Source organism: Drosophila novamexicana, unplaced genomic scaffold (genome assembly GCF_003285875.2).
Source record: "Drosophila novamexicana strain 15010-1031.04,08,12 unplaced genomic scaffold, DnovRS2.1 tig00000770-arrow-pilon, whole genome shotgun sequence".
Taxonomy (NCBI): Eukaryota; Metazoa; Arthropoda; class Insecta; order Diptera; family Drosophilidae; genus Drosophila; species Drosophila novamexicana.
The window spans coordinates 586,715-612,039 of record NW_020824821.1 but is presented as its reverse complement, the minus strand read 5'-3'; the positions used below and the strand labels follow the sequence as shown (position 1 = coordinate 612,039).

The window sequence follows — 25,325 nt, the reverse complement described above, 5'->3', positions numbered from 1 at the left end:
TTAATGAATAGATATTAAAGTCGAACACAATTTCTTTAACACCCGGGCTTGGGGAAAATCAATGTTAGACAATTTGCGTGCTACTTTAATGTGGCCCGATCCCCAATCAATGCCACAATCAGCCCCAGACACCCCCTTATCCAGGGCCTGTTAATCACACACCTATTAATACGCTTATCTCACGTGTGCTTTGTACGTGACAAAGGCTCTGCCCGAAATCAGCTCAAATTGCGATTTCGATTAACAAGAAATCAACTTGATTTTGTTTTTTTTTCTGCTCTGTTCCCAAATCAATTTCAGCATCGCATCCACAGATGAGAGCAGCGGCCACAGCCACCGCCCCAGCCACAGCCACTGCCACAGCCACGGCCGACAGTTTCGATGAGAGCGGCGTGGACACGTCCTCGTCGGCAGCTGTTGGTTTCCCGGCTCAAGTGTCGTCCTTGCTGCCCGAGGTCGGCGCCCTGTCGGCGACTGGTGCCCTGGTGGAGCCCTATCTGGATGGCTATGCCACATCGAATGTGACCACGCAGATTGGCACCCATGCCTATCTGCCCTGTCGGGTAAGCGGCAACCTAATCATTTCTCTTTATTTGCACTCGTATTTCATAATTTGTAGCTTGGCTTATTCTCATGTTTCTAGTGAACAGTTTTCTTGGATTGCGTGCATGTTTTTGTTTGTAATTATCGGTAGGTCCTGTTCCTCTACAGCTCCTACTGCGTCTCTCTGTTTGCCCATTAACATCTCGACCATAGGAAACACATTAAATTTTATTGCGTAAATATTTGCCGAACAACTCGAGGCACTCGGCCATGAGGTGTGACCGCGTCGTGTATTTAACACAAAGCTGAAATACAAATGCCACCTAAATATACCCCACCCCCTCCCCCTGCTCACCTAGCAGGGTACTATGTGAGGGGGGGGGGGGGGGGGGGGGGATTATGGGCGGTCTCGCACTGTGTTTACGCAGGTGTTTAAAGGTCAACGCCGGCCAACAGGCATCCAAACATGCAAATTGTTTGCTTAGAAGTTGTAAATATTGTATTGCGGTCAACAACGGCAGCAACAATAACAATAACGAAAAGCCGAAAGCTGAAATTAAATTTACACAAATTAGTTTTATGGCATTACGTGCTTTGTCCAAACTCAACAAATGATATAATATCCCTTGACTCGTTTCAACTGATATGCGCGCAAAATCCAAATGTATGTAACAGGCAGTAGGAAACATCTCCGACCCCATTAAGTATATATATTCTTGATCAGCACCAATAGCCGAGTCGATCTAGCCATGTCCGTCTGTCTGTCTGTCCGTCTGTCCGTATGCATGAACGCAAGGATCTCAGAACCTATAAGAGCTAGAGACTTGAAATTTTAGATGTAGGTGCTCCTAGTGCCTGAGCAGATCGTGTTTGTTTCCGATAACCGATCACTTACTCCATTTCCAAGCAATCGATAAAATTGATATCGATATTCTGTTTTTGGGCAATTTTGGTAAATAATAAGAGCTAAAGTCACCAAACTTAACATATAGCTTCTAAAATAGAATATGCATTTGATGTTGGAAGAAGAGGTTTTAGGGTATCCCCTAGTCGGGAGCTCCCGACTAGAACCTCTTACTTGTTATTATATCAGTTTCGAATTATTTATATAAAAAACATAAATATAGACATTTTCCAATAATCTTTCGCTTGGTAACGCTCAAGAAACGATACCAGCGAAGTTGAACCAGCCACCTTCCGCTTGCCATTCCGATGAGCAGGCAATCTGATTAAGCTTGTTTGCTGTTGTTTCTTGCTGATTTTTTAACAGTCTTAATCAAACATTTTTCTCTACTTGGAGCTCGAGTTCGCAAAAATCTCTTTACTTTATTTCAGTTTATTACATTTCAGCTGCCCAGCTCTTTCGGCTTGGGCTGTACATTAATCACCAGTCATTGCAAACTCATTTATTAGTATAAATGAAGATAGCTAAAGTGTGATATTTTTATAGCGCTTTAAACACTATTGAAATGAATGACATGACGTCGAAGCTGCTACTAAGTATGCACAATATCTGTTCAGACTGATGTCTGTGCGCATTTGAAATAATTATAAATATCACGCCCCAGTCCAATTTGTATCTCGAACAGAGTCATCAATTTTTGGCATTCCGGAGTGCCCTTAATTGGCCGCCAGGTCAAAGGCAAAATGAAATTCAAATTCTTGAGCGGCTCGGCTCGCACACTAATTGTGGCCTTGGCCATTAATCGTTTGGGTGGGCGGCGGTACTTCGACTCAACTTGAAACTGGCGAAAATATATATTAAATGCATAGAGCCAACAGCTTGTGCTGTAATTTTCCCTAAAACGAAGCAATGTTAATTTTTCGTTGTCATGGTCAATTAAGTGCCGGCACTTCGTAGACAGCTGGCACACGCCCTCACCCAGCAGTCAGCATCCAATTTGAGGAGGAAACTGAAGGAATGAATAGGTCGCATCTCAATGTTTGTCAATTACGGGTACTCATTCGTTCGTTTTGCACTTGATGCCCAACGTTGAGCTGCGTTGCATGCGGCTCTTTGTTCGGCTGCCACATTAAGTGGCACAGTTGAGCGACTTCTTGCCTCTGAAGCTGACCGGGACTGAAGCCCCTTTTGAAATTGCTCGCACTTGTGCTCCGGCTGCTTGCTAATGTCAGTCGAAGGACGTACAGCACTGTGCCACTACATGGCACTATGCACAGGTAGCAATTGGGCTATTCCATGCATCCCAAGCAGCAGCTTATTGTAATTCCCACCAAGTTTAAGACTTGTCAAGGTGCGCACACAATGCAGGTCCTTCGAGTCAAGCTCTCAGCCAAGTGCGATAGTTCTTTTTATTGGTCTGTTGTCACATCGAATGAAACATGAATTTAATTTGAGCATATTTGTTTATAAGTACTTGTGCCATAATTAAATCTGGCATACATGCTGTGCCTAATAAGTTCATTGCAGGCCAAATAACAGGTCAGCTCGATGTAATGGCATCTACGGAATGGGCGCAAAATCAATGCCAAAGTGTTGAATAGACAAAATAATTTTCATGTAAATTCAACAAACCAAAATGTATGCACACATACATGTGTATGCGGGTGTGTGCGTCTGACTAAATGCATTTTAGATTTACTTACTACGACACATTTCGATAAATATCAGTGTTTCTCGGGGGGGTGGGGGGAGGTTGTTTAGTGCTCGGTCTGGCTGTCTGCTTGATAAGTTTCATGTTCAGTTTGGTATTTAATTACATTTCAATGTTGTTTCTGTATCTGCCAGACCTCGCATACATTTTGGCGCATTAATTTACTCCCGGTTTGGGGCTGGAAAATCTGGCTTTGACCAATTTGCTAGTCAACCACGCCCATCTCGCCCACACTTGTTGCTGGTAGTTGGAAGACTTTTAATCCTGTAACTACCGCACGTGATTCCTTTGAGTTTGTGTCATATAATTAAACCGGCTTCAGGTTGTATCTTTGAGTTGTTGCGAAAGTTAAAGTTAATTTTATTTACTCTTTACTTTGTGTAAGCATGTCTTCTTAAATGTTATAACCTTGGCAACCCCCAAAACTTTAATTAAATAGAACGAGTTTCGAGTCCTCAAAGTAAGGCATCGACTCTATAGTAAAATTATCAAGAGGGTGCATAGTTTAACACATGTCGCTTGTAAATATGACATAAAATTTTTAAATTCTTATCAGTTTCCCACCTGGCTAAAGATTACTTTTGAATAGAACAGTCAATAATTAAATATTTTAATACAATTTAATTTTATAAATTTAAATTATAAATATAACCATAATAAATAAATCAATAGAAAATTGTTAGTTTTAAAGTAATGAAATAAATAGGATATCTACAATTTTTAAATATTTTTATTGCATTCAATAAATCAAATTTATTAATAAATTATTTATGTACATTTAATCTATTTTTTTTTTAAATAAAGCATTTTAAATATTTTATTTTTAGGCAATATAAACTAATTAATCATTAAAAGATGAAAATGTTGGCTTATGCTTGAAACTGTTCCATTCACAGGTAAAACAGCTTGGTAACAAGTCCGTATCCTGGATTCGTTTACGTGATGGCCACATACTCACGGTCGACAGGTAATTAACGAAACCAAATTATTGCCGAACAAATGAATAATTTTCATAACCAAATTCCATGGCTATGGTAAAATTTAAAATTATTTGTATGATTTTAGCATCAGTTTCTGGCTTAGGAACAGTGCCAATTAACAAATTTAGTTATGCTGTGTGGAATATAAATCAGAATATTGAATATAGAAATTATTATTTGCTCAGATTGACACCCAGAAGTGAATGCAAATATGTACAAATATGTTCGCATATTAGCTTTGATATACATTACAAAATGTCATTTGCAATTCAATCGGCTTATGAATTTATCAGCTCAATTCAGGGTATTCAAAACTATCTACATTGTTCCAGCGCTGAACATAGGCTTATGAATACTAATGAATATTTAATGAATGGCTGCAATGTGAACCAGTTGCTCACTTCAAAGTGAAACCCCTTTTAATTACTCCGACATCTCTCAAGCTCTGGTTAAAGATGCTTTGGCAAATGATACAAGAGACGAAGATGTGGAATTAAATTTGTAGCTCAAGTTACTTTAAGAAGAGATGCAGCTAAAGGTACATTCGCATAACGAATTCAAGATGCTTTAATATAAGATACAGATAAAACAGAAATGCTATATTTTTTCAGCAAAAGATACCTTTGCATAGTAAATGCACATAAGATACTTAATTTTAGTACTGCTTAAAGAAATGGTAAAAGATACTTCGATAAAAAAATAAAAAACTTCACTTGAGCAAATAAAAGACACTGCTTTTATTTGCATTGACATAGTTAAGATACTTTCACATAGGATACAAAAGCAGATTAAAAAGCATTCTGGTATTTTTCTAAGACTCTTGTTTTGTTTCACTTGTGAAATTCTCTTCATACAAAAACAATTTGCAGTAAATTGAATGAAGTGTGCCAAGTGGCAACATGTACTTCAATTTCAATCTGCGTGTCCAATAAGAAGCCAGCCAATGCGTCAGGTGAGTTCTCAATGAAGCCAGTTCTGTATGAGTGTTCAGGTGTGCGTGCCTCTGTATGTATGTGTGTGTGTCCAATGTCCTTCCCGTTCTGACATGCGAAGCGGAAACACAAGTGTGCGCAATTTCATTGCATTTTTTGAAATCCTGAAAAACTTTATTTAAAAGTGTCTGCGTTTTTAGTTTGGTCCCTTAGTTCCTTATAATACCATGCATCGATGACCAAAAGGGGTGTTTGTTTTGAATAAATGTTTATAAAAGGGTAGCATCTTCGAGCTCAAAAAGTATAAATATAGTTAATCAGAACGACAAGCTGAGTCAATCTTGCCTACATAAGCTGAAGTCTTTTAATATGGGTAAAAATCGATTTTAATGAAAGTTTTATAAGCATAACAAAAAACTATAAGAGCAAGGTAGACTAAAATTGATTGATAGATTCTCCTTTAATATGTACAAGTTTTAAATAATTAACTTCTTGACTAACTCACCCCATTCCCAATTAAATTGGAAAAGTATTTAACTGACAAGCTTGGGCTTTGGTATGTTCACACTTTTGTATGCCATATGTTGGCCCTGAAAATTTTAGGAAGATCGGACTGAAGCTTAAAGGCACCCGAGCTAATAGAAATTGTATTTGTCATATAGAGAAGTAACGTCAGCTTGGCGCTGTGCATAGGGTATCTCCTAGACGAGAGCACTTTTGTTTTTTATATTTCATCCCAGTTGAACGCTGTTTTAGTCAACGTTTGCTTTTTTTATGTGCACATATGTGTGTGTGTGTGCGTGTGTGTGTGTGTCCTGGTTGGGTAGCCAACATTTCCAGCTTATTACTTTGATAGAAAAGTAAAACCAATGAACCTTTCACATTAGATAAGGCGGCTGCCTGTTTGTCTGCCAAACGGATGAATGGCTGTGCTCGAATGAATGACTGTGTCCTCAGCAAGAACCTACACACACAGACACTGCTTGCAACGGACTGTTGCAGCTGCAGCTGGGCAAACAGAGGACCATTGAAATTAAGCCCAGATAGTGTGTCCTTACTGATTGCTTCCTATGTGCCGCAGTCTGCCTTCCTGCACAGCCACTTCCGTCCTGGGTCGATTGTGTGTGCGTGCCCTTTCCTGCTCCAATGTCTTATGTCACATTTATCTAGAAAGTTTTCTTATTCTGCTGCGCTTCGCAAGATGCTGTCCTCACCTCACAGCCCCCTCTAGCCTCTAGCTCACATCTCACACATAATGAAAATAGATTTCAAAAAAGTTTCTGCCACTGTCACGTTGCAGTGCCAGGACTCAGTCGCCTCATCGTCCTGCAGCCTGGAATGTGCATTGTGTAATAGCTCAAATGATGTGTTTACACTTTCATATAAATGTCACGTGCCTGGCGCCTTTTGTTTGCCCGCTGGACGCACTGCTTGCAATTTATTGTCATCGCACAATTGATTACTTCTGTTTGCATTTGGCCCAAAGTCCACACAAAGATATAGATACACGTGGAGGAACTGTCTGACACTCGTCCTGTCTTTGCCCTAGGACTGGGTAATTACGTTCAGGTGTTGCTTGACTACTTGTTGTCGGTTATCTTGGCACCTGGGCTGCATGTCATTTATTTACCAGGGGGAGTACTTAATACGCAATCAGCCCAAGCACCGACGACCTTTTGTAACATTGCTCTGTAAGATATTGTTGGTAATTAAGGCAAATATTTATACTTTATGACAGCTAAATGGAAATTTCCAGTTGTAACAGGGTTCATTGCACTCTGGGTCGGTGCATGATTTGTACTGATTGGAATACATAGGTATTTAATGCTAAAATAAATTGACCCTAATGCGAGCCAGCCGATAAGCCATAAGCATCACATGTCCGCGTTGGATAACAATTGAGGACTCTAAAACCAAAATAAATTTTTAACATTTTTGTAAATTTTTTATAATATTTATATTTTTTAATTGCATTTTGTTGGAGTCATCATTTTAAATCTCAACCAACCTTAAAAGCTTTACACCTTTAGTGGAAATAAATAACAGAATAATATTAATTGTGATAATGTGATATCTGACTTAAAATTCTTTTACTGGCCAGGAGTGTAATAGCTGACATTCATAGTAATACACCATTTGCCCTATTTATTGTCGTCATAAAAACCCTATTAAAAACAAAGTAAAGAGCATAAAATAATAGCAATATCATAAAGTTAAACTTTTTAAGCATTTACATTGTTTTTTCCTTTTATGACCCACCTTTGAGTAAAAACAATAAACAACACAACAAATACCAATATGATATGCAAATTTTTGCTATTTTATTAACACGTATTTTATGTGTATTTGCTGTAGTTTTTTATGCAAAACTGGAATTTTTTCTAGAATCAAAAACTTGTCGAAACTTTTTATAAAAACTTTCGAGTTGTTATACCCTGAACCCATTAAAAAAGGGTATAAGGGTATATTGTATTTGTGCGAAATCCAAATGTATGTAACAGGCAGAAGGAAGCATCTCCGACCCCATAAAGTATATATATATTCTTGATCAGCACCAATAGCCGAGTCGATCTAGCCATGTCCATCTGTATGTCCGTCCGTCCGTCCGTATGTATGAACGCAAGGATCTCAGAACCTATAAGAGCTAGAGACTTGAAATTGAATATAGCTTCTAAAATAGAATATATATATGCATTTGATGTTGGTAGAAGAGGGTTCAGGGTATCCCCTAGTTGGGAGCTCCCGACTAGAACCTCTTACTTGTTTGTTTTGTTCCTTTTGGAACGCAACATAAACTGCAGATGGAAACTTATGTTGTTACGGGTCACTTCCTGACACTTGGCTAAGAAAAATTCTAAAAAGAAAAAAGAAAACGAAAACATCGGGCAAGAGCGAAAGAAATGCAGAGATTTACTGAGGTTTGAGGGAAAGTGGAATGTTGTAAAAATATGGAAAATAATGTGGGGGAAAAGTCAACGGTGCGAGGCCAAACTTAAAAACGAGATGAAAATTATAAAGTAACTACAAAATCTGGATAAGAAATACTGCAATTGGTTGACTTTTAGGGGCCGGTGGCAGGAGGAGTTGTAGAAGCCCGGCTGGTTAAGCAGAAGAGCTGGACTATGGGCGGAGCGGGGTACAAAGGAAATGGTAAAAGTCATAAAATGTCGAGTTTTACGAGTGCAAAACGCAAGGGTCTAATCTGGGTTTAGTATCAAAACTTGTTAGTGCAAAAAGGAGGTACAAGAGAGAGAGAGTGAGTAAGAGCGAGAGCGGGAGATGTGTTGGGCGACTCCAGGCAAAGTGAGGAGCTTGAAGCAGAGTGCCTAATAAGCAATGTCAATGCATGTGTGCAATGCCAGAGACCTAGGCAGGGGGGGTGCGTGTTTTGGCACGAACGCTTTAGTTGCTGCACTTTCAACTGAAGACGGAAGCATTTTTGCACTTTGCGCAAATGGCAGAGGGAAACTTCCGGGCGAGCGCCGCACAAAAATATTGCAACAATGACATTAAATGCAACTTATTTCAGTGGACCCCTAAACAAGCACCACCTCCTCCCGCCCACCGCACATTCATTTGCATGCTGGCAAATGTTGTTGTTGCAACAACTTTGTTGGTCTAGCGGGATGGGGGCAGCTGTTTAAATGCAGCAACTAAATAACTTTGAGTGTCTTTTGAGTGGCCATTAGCAGCGGAGCTTAGCGCGTAAGTGGGCCTGTTTTTATTGCCGTTGCTGTTATTGTTGCTGTTGCTCGAGTGGGCCGCATTCAACGTGCGTCGCAATGGCTGCCTTCGGGCTCAAACTGGGTGGGTGCGTGTCCTGATTGCTTACAGCGAGTTTTAATATATTTTTCCAGTGTAACATATAGGAAATGTGAAAGCCAAAGGCTGAATTGTTTGCCTCTCCAGCCCAGATATAAATTACCTTAGCTTTCCTTCAAAAGTAGGGTAACTTATTTTGCTTTATCTCTCTTCCTTTTATAAATTATTTTAATTCATGTTAATAGCGCATGACCTGAGCAGCGCTGACCATATAGTTTTAGTTGTGAGCCCACGTGCAGAAAAGATATTTAAAAACCATGCGAATTAAATGTTGCTTATAACTTCTTTTATTGCAGAGCTGTGTTCATTGCGGATCAGCGCTTTCTGGCGCTCAAACAGCCAGATAAATACTGGACGCTGCAAATCAAATATGTGCAGGCGCGGGATGCGGGCATCTACGAGTGCCAGGTCTCCACGGAACCCAAAGTGAGCGCGCGCGTGCAGCTGCAAGTTGTTGGTAAGTGGCGACGTCCTTGGAAAAGGACACGGACATGGGCACAGGCGGAAACAGGGAGGGTGGAGAGGGAGACGGACACGGACATAAGATTGAGTACTGAACTAGTTCCTGCCTCACTCCGGGACAGAGAGCATATTGAGCGTATGCAATTAAGGTATAATATGAAAGGTCAAGGGGCAGCATCCATGCATATATATAAACACATGCATATATATGAGATAAGTATATTTTTATATATATATTTGTGTATGGGGGAAAGTTTTTGACCTGGTTGGGACCTTGGGCCATGGCCACGTTAGGCACGACTGGCCAGCACCAAAGCCAGACATTCGAAAAGACTGTCAGTGCAAGGGGTCGAAGGGTCACACACACTCACACATGCGCACACACACTTGCTTGGAGTTCTTTGCATTTTTCATGCGGCTGCTGCATTCGCAATTGCTCACGAAATTGCATTCAAATTGCGGTGCCTGCTGCATTTCCATTCAAACTCTTTTTTGACCAGAAATTTCTACCAAGTTTTTTAACGAGAAAACTTTTGTGTGAGCTTCACTTCTTGGGTTTGTTAGGCACACTCAAACGCACGGAGGCGCACTTGAGGCCCGGACTAAAGAAGTTAATTAAATTTCATGTTTGCACACACAAAACACACACTCATACACGCACACACAACCAGCAAAATTGACCAGGGTAAACGCCTTTGGGGTAAAATAAAATTGGACTCGAGCCTCTGAATTGCTCACTTGTAATTGACAATAAACGCTTCGAAGAATAATTGAATGAACGAAAACCTGTGCACAATTTTCTTACCCAAGATATTTCGGTTTAAAGGCAGCAGCTGTTTCCAACTAATTGGACATGGTTCAAGAAAATTTCTCAAGTTAACAGTCACTCCCGCCATTTAGTAAAGAAGCTTAATTTTGTAATTAGGTTCTATTAGCTACGAGATATTTTGAAAATAATAAATACATCTAGAAAATCATATAAAAAGGAAGCAAGCCTAGTGGAGATCATAATCCAAAACTATATATGTAAAGAAAATATGAAGATTAAACTATATTATACTAAATATAGTATGTCGAGTTATTCTACAGATATATGCATTTTATTTTAATTTTTGTATTATTCTTCTATTTTATTTTATTTTTCATGTATTGAAAATATGAATGTCTTATAAGATAGCTAATATTATTTGCAGAATATTCGTTAATATCTTTAATTTTAATGTGCCTTATTGTGGGCTAAAAGGGATCGATACCTTCCAAGCTCTACCAAGCCATCTCTTCTGATCTGTTCTGTGACAATATAGAGTATATTTACAATATTTTATAATTAGTCTTAATTAAAGACTGCATCAGTTAAATTTCCTTTTCGCAGCTCTGATTTGTAAGAAGACATACAAATAAATAATTAGAGTGAAAAATTAATTTTTTCAATAATACAATATAAATTTAAACGAGAAAGAAAGGCTATCTTCGGCACGCCGAATATCTAATACCCTTGCAGACCCAACCTTTTCATAATGCTTATAGGCTTTGCCCGTGTCTAAGAAGCACAGGGAAAATAGTTAATGCCGAACTTAATCAAGATATCTTGATAAACAAAAAAGGTTTTTAATTCAAAACCTAGTCTTTGACCGATCGTTCCTATGGTAAATATATTATATAGTGGTCCGATCTTAATAAGAGTTTGCCTAGGAGTAGTAAAGTAAAATAAATTAATAACGAGTTATGTGCTGCATGCAACAGAAAGAGGGACGTCTGCAGAGTTTCATAAAGATAGCTTTAAAACTTGGGGACTATTTCGCATAGAAACAGACAGACGGACAGATGGACATGGCTATATCGACTCGGCTGTTGATGCTGATCAAGAATATATATAGACTTTATGGGGTCGAAAATGTCTCCTTCTATGCGTTACACATTACACGACAAAATTATAATGCCCTCTGCAAGGGTATAAAATAATATAACATAAGTATAAATAAAACGTTGCATTATGTACAAGTTATGTAGCAAGTACCAACCCAGGAATTATTGCTCAAGGAGTATATTTTTAAATTGCTTCTTTATTTTTATATAAGATCCACATTTTTATACTCTGAACCCATTAAAAATGGGTATAAGGGTATATTGTATTTGTGCGAAAGCCAAATGTATGTAACAGGCAGAAGGAAGCATCTCCGACCCCATAAAGTATATATATTCTTGATCAGCATCAATAGCCGAGTCGTCTGTCTGTCCGTCCGTCCGTCCGTCCGTCTGTCTGTCCGTCCGTCCGTATGTATGAACGCAAGGATCTCAGATCCTATAAGAGCTAGAGACTTGAAATTTTAGATGTAGATGCTCCTAGCTCCCGCGCAGATCGAGTTTGCTTCCGATAATCCGATAATCGATACTTACTTCTTAGCAATCGATAAAATCGATATCGATATCCTGTTTTTTGGGCAATTTTCGTAAATAATAAGAGCTAGAGTCACCAAACTTTACTTGGAAGAAGAAGGTTCAGGGTATCCCCTAGTCGGGAGCTCCCGAATAGAAAATCTTACTTGCTTGTAATATATTTTTTTTATTTGAAAAGAATCGGCCAGCAATTTTAGGTAAAAAAATATCACGCTTAGATCCACACTGATAGCCAAATTGAATTTAGTTACATACAAAACACTTAAACTTTTATAGACCGAGATAAAGAGAAAAAACGTAACATAAAAAAAATAACATAAGGCTGCAGAGAGAGCGCAGACTCGATAATGCGCTGCCAAAAGTGATTTTCGCATTTCCGGTTCAGCTAATTTGTATGCTAAGCACTTGCCCCTAAGTGTGTATGCGCGCGTGTGTGTGCGTGTGTAACAATTCAGCGGCAGCGTGACTAACAGCAGGACGCCACTGTAATGTGACAGCGGCGCCCAACAGGTATGCCAGCGAATGGGCAACTCGTGCCAAATGCTCGACAAGGCTTGACAGGCAGGCACAAAGGTCGTGGCATGAGGGACGAGGGGGAGCGAGATGTTGTAAATTATGTATGCGCGGCCACATTTTGCGTTAATCTAACGACAAGTTGAACGCATAAAGGATTTCGATGCGTGCCCAAAACCGAGTGCCGAATACAATAGAATTTGGTTGCTGCCACCGGATTGGGTTGTGGTGCGGAAGAGGGGTCTCTAGCCTTTAGCCTTTTGCTATTTGTGGAAGCTACTTTCTTGGCCAGCAACCGGCACAGCGAACCATTATTTGCAGTCATTTGGCACAGCGCCGGCAACTCGTGGTCCAAGTTGGCTGGTTGGATGCTGGGACTCCTTTTTTGCTTGGGTTGTGTGTTTTCCCACTCGGCTGCCATAACCATTATCGGCAGCACCTAGTTCCCTAGTTCCCTGTATGCCCCATTGCTCCTTTGCTGCCTTCTCCTTTATTCTCTGCACTTTTTCTCGTGCCTCTATCTCTCTCTCTCTATCGCTCTCGGATTTTTTGATTTTGTGCCTTGCCATGTAATTTGTATTTATTGCATCGTTTTGTCTGTGCAAACGACTAAAACTCCCTTTGCATGTTGTCGATTTGAGTCGTCCCCTCTCCCCTCCGCCCGTCCGCCTCTACTACCCACTCTCTAGCAGTGGCTGCCCAATTGCCAATGTATTTTATGCTGGGCTCCGTTTGCTTTTGGCCTGATGCTTGATTTCTGAGCCCTCTTGGCCATTGGCTCGTTGGGGTAATGGGATCGTAGTTTTCGGTCAATTTGTTATGCCAATGCGAGTGTGTGTGTGTGAGTGTATATCTCTGTGCACGTGAGTGTGTGAGTGACTTTTTTTTTCCTTTTGGTTAAAATGTCAGTTTCTTTGGTTTTGGCTCATTTACTTGATGTTCTGCTCGCACAATGGCCAACTACAGCTCGGGGACTGACAGCGAAATAATGAATTCCATTTATTTTTTAATTTTTAGGGTAAAAACATCTCTATAATTAAAATATTTTATGCCTAGGGCATGCTTTGGCGTCGAACAAGTGATTAAATATTTAATTATTTAGTTTTCTGTATATTAATTTTTGTCCAAAAACTCGTATCTTTAATCTTTTTAATTTTTGTATGCATGCAGCCAAAATCTTTTGACGCACAAATTTCAATTTTGGCCCATTGTGCGTTAATGTATATTCGCATTTAGCCGAACACCCACACACTTTCATTGGCATTGAATGAATATATTTTTTCTGCATCATTGAACGACAAACTAGATTTGGTTTTATGAGATTTGTTTTCTGCTCATCTCGTTGGGTTTCCAGCTTCTGCTGCCCCAACCCACCCCCCTCTAGCATCTTCCCCTCCCTTAGTTTTTTGTGATTCTCATTCATTTACAGGATTTGGCTCTGTTCGTCTGCTTATTTAATTTGCTGCTAATCTTGTATAGTCAAAGCCAATTTTTTGTGGCCAGGCCCTGCGCGTTTCTTTTTTTCTGTTTTTCTGTTGCTTTCGGTTTTTATCTCGCCATCGAAAGTGACAATTTCGCAGTAATGTTAACGGCCAAACGCAGCAGCCTCTGCACCCGGATGGGCTGCCCATTTCAAACTTAACTAATTATCCTAAAAGCATTTTGCCATAAACCCAATTAATTTAAGTTAGTGTAATTCGCTTTACACTATATAGCAGGCCCTGCCCCGCCCTATAGTGTAGTTCCCCTTCCTAATTTGCGCCCTTTGTTCAGTTGGGAACTCGCTGAAATTGTGTTTACCACCTTTGAAAGTTTCTTTTATTTTATCAGCGATTGCTGTTTCGTGGTTCCCGCTTTATCGCCACACCATCTTTATATTTCCATAACCTGTTTAAAACTAAAACGATTTTCATTTGGACTATTTTCACAAGAACATTGTTATTACGGCTTGTACTCTAAGCTAAGACTACATTAAGAATCCTTTTGTGTTTTGATATTAATTATTTTCTAATTGCCTTGCGATCATATCGTGTAATACGCCTTGCTTATTTTGAGGAAATAGTTTTTTCCTATGTTTAATGACATTTTAGAAAATTTTTATATAAGAATAGCATTTTGTATGCTTCTAGAGGAATCAGCAAAAATATGTCAAAATATTTCCAAGTAAATTATGGATATGGGAAAGAAAATTCGATTTAATTCCGTTCTATACCTAAAAAGACTTTAAATATGCCCACCCCGTTCTTTCTATAGGGAAACTTTGATCTCAGTAAACAGTATTTGAAAGGGATAAACATCTAGAACTAGATACATTATCCACTCAATTTTGTGAAGAGAAGCCCAATGCATGCAATACATTTTACTTTATGCAAAAACTCAAAACGGCCGGAAAACAAATGTACAGAATGAACTGGGTCTGGGACTGGTATTGGGTCTGGGACTGGGACTTGGGGTTAAGGGACGCTAGCTAATAATATTGCATACGCTTTTAGCTGCGGCGCGCAACTAAAAGTCAAGCAACTGGAAAACTAACATGCACAACACTATGATTTTGACAAGCTGACACAGTTTGGTGTCAAACCAAAAGCTAAGAGCCCGCACATGCACATACACACAGAGAGACACACACACACACACACACACACACATGCGAGCAGACAGAATTTTGTGCAAATTCTCAGCGCATTCATTTTGCACAGTTTTGTATGTCTAACAACATTGAAAACCCGACGTATACGTGATTTTGTCGAATTCGTAAGCGCACGTCGCCGTTGGCCAGCCTGTGGCAGGGGCAGGGAGCAGGTTCCAGTGGCAACAGCTCGTGTGATGTGCAAATGTATGTAGCCAGAAATTCGAACTTTTGTCTATGTATTTTTTATAGCATACAAACTCGCATTTTGACACAACTTGCAGCTTGTAACTGACTGAGGCATAGTTTCTTATGCACGTGCGTGTATCCAGTGTGCGTGTGTGCGTGCGTGTGTGTGTGCGTGGGGTGAGCTGCTGGAATCAGTAAGTGAAAAATTGAAAAGTAGATTTGCCCCACCCCCAAACGCCAAGGAATAGGTGCGCAGATTTACGTGCGCGACGTGACTAGCAGCTGTTAATTCAATAGATTAACGCCAATGTCACAATTTCACACAGACACGAGCCGAATTTTCCATTGGGCTTCACTTGTAATGAACATCATCATCAGCATTAGATTGTTCAACATGGCGTTTGCCTTGGTTTACTTCGTTACAGTTCCTCGCACCGAAATACTCGGCGAACCGGATCGCTATGTCAAAGCCGGCAGCAATGTGGTCTTACGCTGCATTGTGCGCGGCGCCTTGGAGCCGCCAACGTTCATCATGTGGTACCATGGAGCCGAGCAACTGGCTGCGGATTCGCGTCGCCATCGTACGCAATTGGATCCGAATCTGCCAGAGGCCAGCGGTGAGGGTCAGAGCACGGTGAGTTCTGCCAATTGTTCCCTTGTTGATTTTAATTTAATTACACTTGATTTCAAATTGCTGCTCGACGTTTTCGTGCCCGTGCCCATGTCCCTGGCGTCGTCTCCGTGTCCGTCGTGCGTTAGAGCAAAATTACAATATTATTTCATACAAGTCGCATTTATGTCACATTCCTGCCACGCCCCAAATGCCATTCAAGGCAAATTTTGTGAATAGCTGAAAATTAGAGCTGCCCTTTGGACAACGTGACCCCGCGCTCTCGTTAAATATTTAGCCAACGTGTGAGAACAGAACTTGTCATAGAGGTGGCTCAAACCTGCCATTTTCATAGCTGTTTTTATTTCTTCTCTTATTTTCTTTCAGTTCTTTCAGGCAAGTTTTCAGCCTTGGCGATAAGTAGCGAGTTTTTCTACATTATATTCAAAAATTTGCATTTCTATTTTGGCTCATTTCAGATCGGCTCATTAATCATCGAGTCGGCCAAGAAGCGTGACACTGGCAATTACACTTGTAGCCCGTCAAACAGTCCCAGTGCGACGGTAACGCTCAACATTATAAATGGTAAGTCCTGCTTGATAAATATATTTTCGTTAAATTAATATATATCAAAGACTACGAGATGGCAAATCTTGTAAAATGTTTTTGTTAGCTGAAATCAGTTAGCTGAAATTAAACTCATTCCAATTTCAATAATTATTATAAAGTACACTTCATTTTTAATTCAAATTCAAAAATATAGTTTTATATATATAAACTTTCAATACGAATAAATTAATCAATGAAAATAAAATAAGTAAAAAATATACAAAATGAGTTGTTATGACAATTTTAGGGGAATCATCGGCATCGGCTGTGACGTCATCCGCACCCATCACACGTGCGTACACACTGGGCATCCTGGCATTGCTCCTCAGCGTTATCCTTATTGGGGCAGGACATCGCACATGACAAGTTGAGGCTGGAAGCAAACAGCAACCGATATAAGCTAAAACGAAAAGTAGCAGCAGCTACGATTTGAAGCAAAAATAATAAGTGCAGCCAACAGAAATCATAAATAAATAAAATGCAAAATCCAGCAGTAAACTATGCCATACAAAAATATTAAAACAAAATGCATGTTGTAAGCTAGTTGATTTTATCTGCTAACTAATATAATAAGCATACAAAACTTTACACACGACCTAGAAAAACTGCAGAGGAAACGAAACGAAAAAAAAATTGTTTGACAAGTTAAAAAATTCAACTAAATTGTAAGTACTACAAGCTCTAAGCAACTAGTCGTAAAACCTTAGAGCTAAGACAAAAATATAATACCTACATGCATGTATTTATATAAATTTAACTGATGTGGCATTTGGTTGTCGTCTTTGTGTATTGGCAAATATGAGTCTATGTGTATGTGTGTGTTTGCATAAATGCATAAAAGTAAATATTTACGCAACATCAAATGAAATTGCATCGGATGTTCTTATCAGCCAGTGCATGGCTTTGTGGACAGACGACGAGTCCAGTTGCAATCGAATAAAAAATAATATTTAATATTTGGCCATGCAGTTGGAAATGAATTTTTATTGCAAAATATTTACGTGTATGGCCAAGAGGAACAGAGAGCGGGGGCCCGCTGCATTATTCAAAAGGCCATCAAATGGCCTCTGCGCTGTTTGTCTTAAACAGAATTTGCTGCATTCCAATTGAAAAATTTGAAAACTGAAACACAGTGAATTTTGATTAGACACAAATATATTCAACTAAACTTTCAAATTGATTGAAACCTGTTCAGCAAAATTATTAAAAAAAAGTTGTAGTGAAATAAACTGCATTTTAAATGTTTTTTCATATAATGCAAATGCATTCCTAATGTTTTATAAATATAATTTAACTTTGCTTTGTCGTAAATCCAACGTTGTTTACATGTGTTCTGTTCCATAACTCAACTCAATTTATGTTTTGTTTGCCAAGTCATAAATACTTACAATATTTTGCAAACGTGCAATAAAACTCAAAAATTAACATAAGCAAAGAATATACAATTTAATAGATAACATTTTCAAAATAATTGATTGTGAGACTCGCATCAATTTGTTCGTTAGCATTAAGGTTCAACTGTATATACAACTGTATTGTAGAATGTAAAACTAGCATGTAAATTAATTGATTATACACATATAAAAGCATATTTAAAATACCATACATACATACGCATAAATGGCACACGAAGAGTTAAGCGCAGAGTATTCAAATTGCATTTAAAAGGCCACGAAAAAACAACTCGCAAAGTTTATCGAGTAAAAAGTTCATTGTGCAAAAGCAGACGAGTTGCATAAATTCGTATTTCTTTATACACTCAACGCCATTTGATAATTATGCGAGTCAAAGCATAGACAAAAAATTTTATAATATACGAAAATGTAATAACAATTTAATTGCGACAACAGAAAGCCATAAAATTAACCAGTTCAATACAAACAAAAAAGTCGTAAGCGTTGTCTTTCAATTGGATTTTTTTCTGAGCGCAGCAATTGCAATTAAGTTGAGTACCAAAACGAGAGCCAAATGCAAAAAAGCCAAAAAGTTTATACGCAGAAAAAACAATAAGCGCTTAATTGCAAATAGTCGCTGTGCCAGAACTTAAAGTCCAAATAATCGAATGTACATTAATTATTTTCAATATAATATATATATATATATATATATATATGTGTGTGTATGTGTGTGTACGTGTATGTGCATGTGTGTGTGGCGTCACGGGGCGTATGAGTGACCTGTCGGTCATTAATAAAATCCAACCACAAGCAGCTGCGACTAAATGAGGCAACAACACTGTGGTCAACAGCCTGTGGCGCCACACAATTTCCTTTTCCTTTTATTCTTTTTTTCTCTCGGCAAATAATCACGCATCAAATGTTTGCGGTCTCTGCGGTCAGCCGTCTTTGAGCTGCAGCAAACAAGTTTAAAACTTTTAACCCGTCCGTGTTTTTTATTTCGAACAGCAATCTGCTTTATTAAGCCCCCAACCCCCTTTAATTCCCACATATAGTTTAACTATTTAATCCAACAAACGTTTTAATGTTGAGCCATAAATTTTAATCCGTAAGTCAATAGTCGTATGAATATCGATATAATACTATAAAACGAAATCAAAATATATTTCTAAGTCTTTAAGTGTTTTTTCATAAAACTAATTAAAGCGTGACCCAGGCCAGCCTGGTCACAGTTACTTATTTAAACTAAACCCTTAATAATCGTAAAAACGCAAAGTAATCGAAGCACGGCAAATAGAAAACAGAAATAAAATGAACTAAAATAATAAACTGAATACGTTTCAGTGCATTAGAAAAATGTTAAACTACTTAATTGTAAATATATACATATATATATATATATATTTATCTGTCTACATATGCCATATTGAAAGCAAGTGCATAATACAAAGATACATTTTTAAACATACATATACAATATACATATACATATGCAGTTATAGCGAAACTAACGTTAAGTACCAACTAATAACAACAACAACAAGAAGAACAACGTACTTATATGTAAACGAAAATAAACTATGTGAAAACTCTCAACGGAGAAAATTTATTGAATTAAATAAATAATAATCTAAATAACTAACAAAAGCCACTTATTTTTACTGCGCTTCTATTAGTAAGATTTAATTGATCGGAATTTTTGTTATAAGTTACAGTTAATTTAAAGTTATTTTTATTTATTTTTAATTCATTTTATGTTATTTTTTTATATTTTTGTTTTGGTTTGATTTTTGTTACCAGACTTGAGGTTTGAAACAGCAACCTCTAAACTGCGCTCATTTATTCATGTAAGCTGTCTTTTTAATAATAAATATTTATTTCAGTCATAAAGTGAAGAGCAAAACAAAAACAGAATTCATCATGAAAACAAAATATAAAAATAATATAATTGTGCTGTAAAAGAGCTTTAAAATAAGTTCCGGGAAATGTGCCAACCCATATGATATTCATAATTCAAACGCCTGCTGATTCTGCTGCAAAAATAAACAAAAACAAAATACCAAAATTGAACAACCTAAATTGAAGTTTCATTGACTGGCAGCAGAGATTGCGAGATGGACTCAATGATGATCTCGCGCGACTGCACGGTTAGGGAGCAGCCGCGCACGACCATGGTCATTTTGGCATTGTTGAGGCCACGTGCCACCAGCTGGCCAACGGCGTAGGCCATCACCCGGCCGGTCTCGCGCTGCATGGCTATGGCCGGCACTAGGCTGAAGATGACCGGCTCAATGCTCTCGCCATTCTCCTCGAGCGGATTGACTATGGCCTGGGCCAGCTTGTGTGCAATCGCGTATATGAACTCCTCGTCGACTTTGACGCCGGGATCACAATTCTCGACGGCACTTGTGAGCAAGCGTCGCGTTATGTCGGCAATGTCTATGGTACAGGCCAGCTTCATAAGACGACCGTTCTTATTCGCAGGCAACTCCCAAATTGTATTCGAAATTGACTTGTAAATGCCACGCTGTGTGGCTGAATCCACGTCGATCAGACTCACAAATTCGCCAATGTCATAGTTTTGTATGCCAATTAAATCGCCATTTTGATCGGCCGAGTCGGGATGGGTGCCCAAGTTCTCGTAGAGCCCATGGATGTGCCACTCGAGCGTAGGCTTAAACGGCAAGGCTATGGAAGTGCTCGACGTCGACTCTAGCTCCAAATCGGGTAAGTTCTCAGTCATTTTTACCTTGGGAATTAGACAACCTTTTGTAAGTCTTCCGTTACCACATCACTTTTTCATGGTGCACTCACTTATTATGTAATAGATATATGCTTGATCAAGCAGTTCAGTTTCTCTATGGCTTTATGGAATCACAGTTGAAATTTTCTTATAACGACAACAAAAATAATATATCCAAAGAACTTAATTTATTGCCTGCTATGACTTAGCAATCATTTTTGTGAAGATTTTTTGTGTGACTGTCAATTATTGATTTCAAGCTATCGATATTTATTTTATGATGAGACAGTCGCTTATAAGAATATTTGGATCGCTATTCAATGTTTTGTTATTTCACGAAATTTAAAAAATATTTGTTACTTTTCCATGACATGCATCTTCAGCTTTTTTCTAGCTAAATTTGTCTCTTTTAATTAGCTAGCTAAGTACGCTATTTTCATTAAATTGACTTCAGTTACTTTTAAAGCAACAAAAATATATTGGCTGCAAATAAGTTTTTCTTTTTGATTAAAACTACTCTGGTAAAAAAATAATGTTAGAGGAAAAGTTTAGTTATTTTATTTGATATTTTTGTGCCAATCTTTTTTCTTTGCTGCCTTTCAATGCTCCGAGCTAGCTTCCATTCAAATGCATGGCAATTTTAAGCCTTGACCCAAGTCTTTCGATCGGAATACATATGCACTTATTTGTGGGATGTTTATTTTCTTCAATTTCACACTGAGGGCTTGCCGGAAACTCGTAAAAAATGCGCATATGCATAAGTGCGCATAGAACTTATAGACGTACGTGTGTGTGTGTGTGTATGTGTGTATGTGTGTATTTACTATATAAAATGCATATAAATTTCCTGGCTGAAAACGCAATGCGAATATTTTGGCTAAGGACGTGGGGCAATCAATGCACTGCAACAAGGTCGAAAATTGTCAAAAGGATGCATTTCAAATTTCTATTAGCAGGGCGAAGCGCCGTTTCCCCAGCTAGAATTGGGTATATGCACTTTCTGATGAACTGTGTAACAATCGCAATCCAAACAATGTTAGCCAAGCTTGTGTTCTGCAACCGTTCACCTTCTATTGAGAACATTACTTTAAAGGGTATTCGTAGCTGCGATTTGAACCATTCACTTTTATTTGATCTGATTGAATGGTATGCTAACCCCACTGATGGAATGAAATTGAAGCAGTTTGATTGAAAAATTCAATAAAAGGAAAGCGAACTAAAAAGTTTAAATTAAATGCTGTTACAAAGCAAGGACAACCAATATAACAGAAGTTTAGGGGGTCGCTGAAATTAAGCCTTTGAGAAATTTAATAGGTTCGCAAAAAAAAAAGAATGAGTGCTTGGTTAAATACAGTCCGTGTACGGTAGACAAGATACATTGTCTATAAGAATGTTAAGAATATTTTAGAATTAAAATTCATCTCCGCTGTCTCGCCAAATTCTCAGAGAGTAATTTAAATTATTTACGAATCGCTATGCAGCACACCCTGAAGGATGCGCCAGTACTTAATATGCCACATAGAAGCCGCATAATTTTCTAAATGACAACTAATGAGCGCACATTCAGGCTAAAAGGAAGCTGCAAGCTGGAATGAGAGTTTTTTTTTCTGTGCACATAACAGGGTCAAACCAAGTAGGAAATGCAAAGTGCATTCACATTTTGATTGCATTATTGCCATTCATAGCAAATCTGACTTCCGTGTGCAGCCAGAACATGTGCACCCCTCCTTCCCCTTACCACGCTTATCTAGTGCATGAATGCATACTATGGCGCCTATTATGGGCTCAGACGCCTCGCACAAGGTGAGGCATTGAAACGCGCCTCAAGCAGCCACCTGGACATGCACGAGAGCAGTTGAACTAATGCCTCACCTTGCCAAATAGCCCCATTTTCAGTGCCTGGATGCAAAACTTTTGGGTGTCAGCATTAGTTGAGACCTTTGTATGAAGCCGGTGCGGTTTGAAAGAGATTTGCGTTTTGTGGAAATCAACCCAAAAGCGATTTAAGCAACAACAACAAAAAATGATGTTTTCCGTGATTTTGGTAAGAGTTTTTGCGGCTTTAGCAAATGAATAGGCGGATAGAAACAGGATAAAGTGAAGGATGAGCTTAAAGCTGGGAACAAGCCTAAATAATTTTGCATAGAAAAAGTCAAGGGAATTACTATAATCATCTATATGTAGAGGGAAATAGATGGAATGCTCAGAGTAATTAAACATTTTTAATATGGCATCAACTATGTAGAGAAAACATAAACTATTCTATAAGAATTCTATAAAAAAGAAAGCTCACGTTTATGTAGTCAGTTTATTTTTAGAAATGTTCTTAATGTTCATCATAAATCAGCTAAAACAATAAAGAAAATCTGTCATTTAAATGCTGCGCCTCAAAAAGAGATTAAGTTTTCCAAAGATTATGCAAAAATTGCCCAAATATGATGTGCCCTTTTCTGCTGCCACAGCCCAAACAGAAAATAAATAATGTTGAAAAGGCGGAAACATGCAGCACCGCACGGGATGTAAAATCAGCAAGGCCAAAGGACATGCTCTGAAGGTCGCTAAATAAAATAACGAATTTCTTTCAAGGCAAAGAAAAGTTCTGCATCAATGGCGAAGGATTTGAAGTTTGCAAACAGGCCACATTTTAGAAAAAAGGGTTCCAAAAAACGGAAGATCCAAATGGCGTGACACCGGACATGAAATAATTTCAATTTTGTGCATTTCCATGGGCGCCAGATTGCTTGAAATGGGCACAAGTCAAAGAAAAATATTAAAGCTGAATTTGAAATTTTTAATAAACTTTTGCCACACAACTTTCGAATACCGTTAAGTCCGGTCACCCTCTATCCCTCCCATCTCTCGCTCGTTGCAGTTGTGTTTCGGGCACAAAATATACGAGAAATTCTCGTTGTCTACCCCTATTCCCCGCTGGCTTTAAAAGCCGCAAAGTGTCGCTGCGTTTTCACTGCTTGGCTCAAATGTCCGCTGGGAATGAGGCGTCATTGCTTTACACTTTTCTTCTAGCGCTTTTCATTCGTTTAATTTCGGTGGCTGCCTCCACCAACTTCCACATCTTAGGTACCACTCTGGGCGCCCGGAGGAGCCGGGGCAGGTGTGGGCTGTGTACAACAGATGGCACTTGGGTATTTAACGTTCGCTAATGCCCCGCAGCCGCTGGGTTGTAAATGGGGCGTGGCTGCAGCCGCAGTCGCACTCGCTGCGGCAGCCGAAAAACGAAGGCGACAGTTGGCGGCCGTTTCCTAATTACAAATCAGCGGTGGCACCCAAAAAACGAGCGCAAAAAATATCCTTGTAACACAAAAAAAAGGGAGAAAAGCAAAAAATATTTTTAGCTACTCTTTTTCTCCATTTTGTTACTGCTTTCTTGCGAGTTTCTGGGTCAACAATTATGCAAAATACTCTTTTCGCGGCGCAGACCGTCGCATTTATCTGTCCCCTTGGCTGTGGACCCTCAACAAAGAGCTGCGCCCCTTCCCAATGGGGGCCTGCTCGCATCCGCTTTGTAATTAGTTCGCTGCCCCACAACACTAGGAAGAGAGGGGACAAAACAAAACGCAAAGTCGAAAGAGAGTCGAAAACAGTTTCTAAACGAGACTTAAAGATTTAATTGCTTGAAATTTTGTTGAGTGCTTCGCCCGATTATAGCCCAATCCCTCCGGGCATAGCCTTGAATTCGACTAATGTGATTGTTTTCGCATTGGCAATTAGAGATTTTTTCCCAAAGTCTTAAAATAAAACAAGTAAGCGGTTCTAGTCGGGAGCTCCCGTCTAGGGATACCCTGAACCCTCTTCTTCCAACATCAAATGCATATATATATTCTATTTTAGAAGCTAAATGTCAAGTTTGGTGACTCTAGCTCTTATTATTTACCAAAATTGCCCAAAAAACAGGATATCGATATCGATTTTTATCGATTGCTTGGAAACGAAGTAAATGATCGATTATCGGAAACAAAGTCGATCTGCGCGGGAACTAGGAGCACCTATATCTAAAAGTCTGTAGCTCTTATAGGTTCTGAGATCCTTGCGTTCATACATACGGACGGACGGACAGACAGACGAACATGGATAGATCGACTGGGCTATTGATGCTGATCAAGAATATATATACTTTATGGGGTCGGAGATGCTGTCTTCTGCCTGTTACATACATTTGGCTTTCGCACAAATACAATATACCCTTATACCCATTTTTAATGGGTTCAGGGTATAAATATCAGGAAATTTTCTCTTCAACTTTGTAAAATTAAAGAAGCTTAAAAAAGATTTGTTAACTTTGCATTAACTAATTGACATCCAAATTATATTTTACCGTGAACCAACCCTTGCCCAAAAACTGCGAAACCAAAAACCGAGTTTTACTATTTACTTTTCAAAAATAGTTTGACTCAAAATAACATTTGAGGGAGACCCAGTTCCTGAGCACGAATAGCTTCGGCCAACTTTTGGATTTACTTACTATACGCAGTAGCTCACATCTAGTTTATGAAAATACTTAAAACTTGTCATATATTCAATTAAATTTTATAAATTAAAATTTTGAAAATATAAAACAAAGGCTAGAACAAAGGGGTCCTTAAAGCAGGGAATATTTTCGAGCCGTAAACTCTTTGTTATTATTTTTGAAAATTATTTAAGGAACACGCAAACGCATGCACATAATTACATATATACATTGTTCTTCTTTGTGTCGCATTCGCAAACTTTTTACTTGTTTGTCTTAGCATCAGCACATAGTAGGAAACACTCCACTGGAAAAGCTGTCTTTTATATAGTTTATTATTATATTAGTAAAGTTAAGTTAAAGAATTATTTTGTAACTATATTCAATTAAATTAAATAAGAAGACATTCAATTGTCTTC

At 38.7% G+C, this 25,325-nt stretch overlaps 2 protein-coding genes across 2 annotated transcripts in view; one reads left to right on the top strand and one right to left on the bottom strand.

Moving 5' to 3' along the window:
• Window positions 1-17,273, top strand: part of LOC115763789 (hemicentin-2) — an 87,753-nt gene extending 70,480 nt beyond the window's left edge. The window contains exons 3-8 of the mRNA XM_030706518.1: window positions 301-563; window positions 4,055-4,125; window positions 9,189-9,349; window positions 15,508-15,716; window positions 16,172-16,277; window positions 16,549-17,273. Of these exons, the coding sequence (XP_030562378.1) occupies window positions 301-563; window positions 4,055-4,125; window positions 9,189-9,349; window positions 15,508-15,716; window positions 16,172-16,277; window positions 16,549-16,664 (926 nt within the window). The 3' untranslated portion in view covers window positions 16,665-17,273. The remainder of the gene's footprint in view (window positions 1-300; window positions 564-4,054; window positions 4,126-9,188; window positions 9,350-15,507; window positions 15,717-16,171; window positions 16,278-16,548) is intronic.
• A 2,319-nt stretch (window positions 17,274-19,592) lies between these two features.
• LOC115763755 lies at window positions 19,593-20,653 on the bottom strand. The gene is made up of 2 exons (XM_030706467.1): window positions 20,513-20,653; window positions 19,593-20,447 (listed from the first exon to the last, which is right to left on the bottom strand). The coding sequence occupies exon 2, from the start codon at window positions 20,439-20,441 to the stop codon at window positions 19,773-19,775; it is 669 nt and encodes a 222-aa protein (XP_030562327.1). The 5' UTR covers window positions 20,442-20,447; window positions 20,513-20,653; the 3' UTR covers window positions 19,593-19,772.
• Between the last annotated feature and the right edge of the window lie 4,672 nt (window positions 20,654-25,325).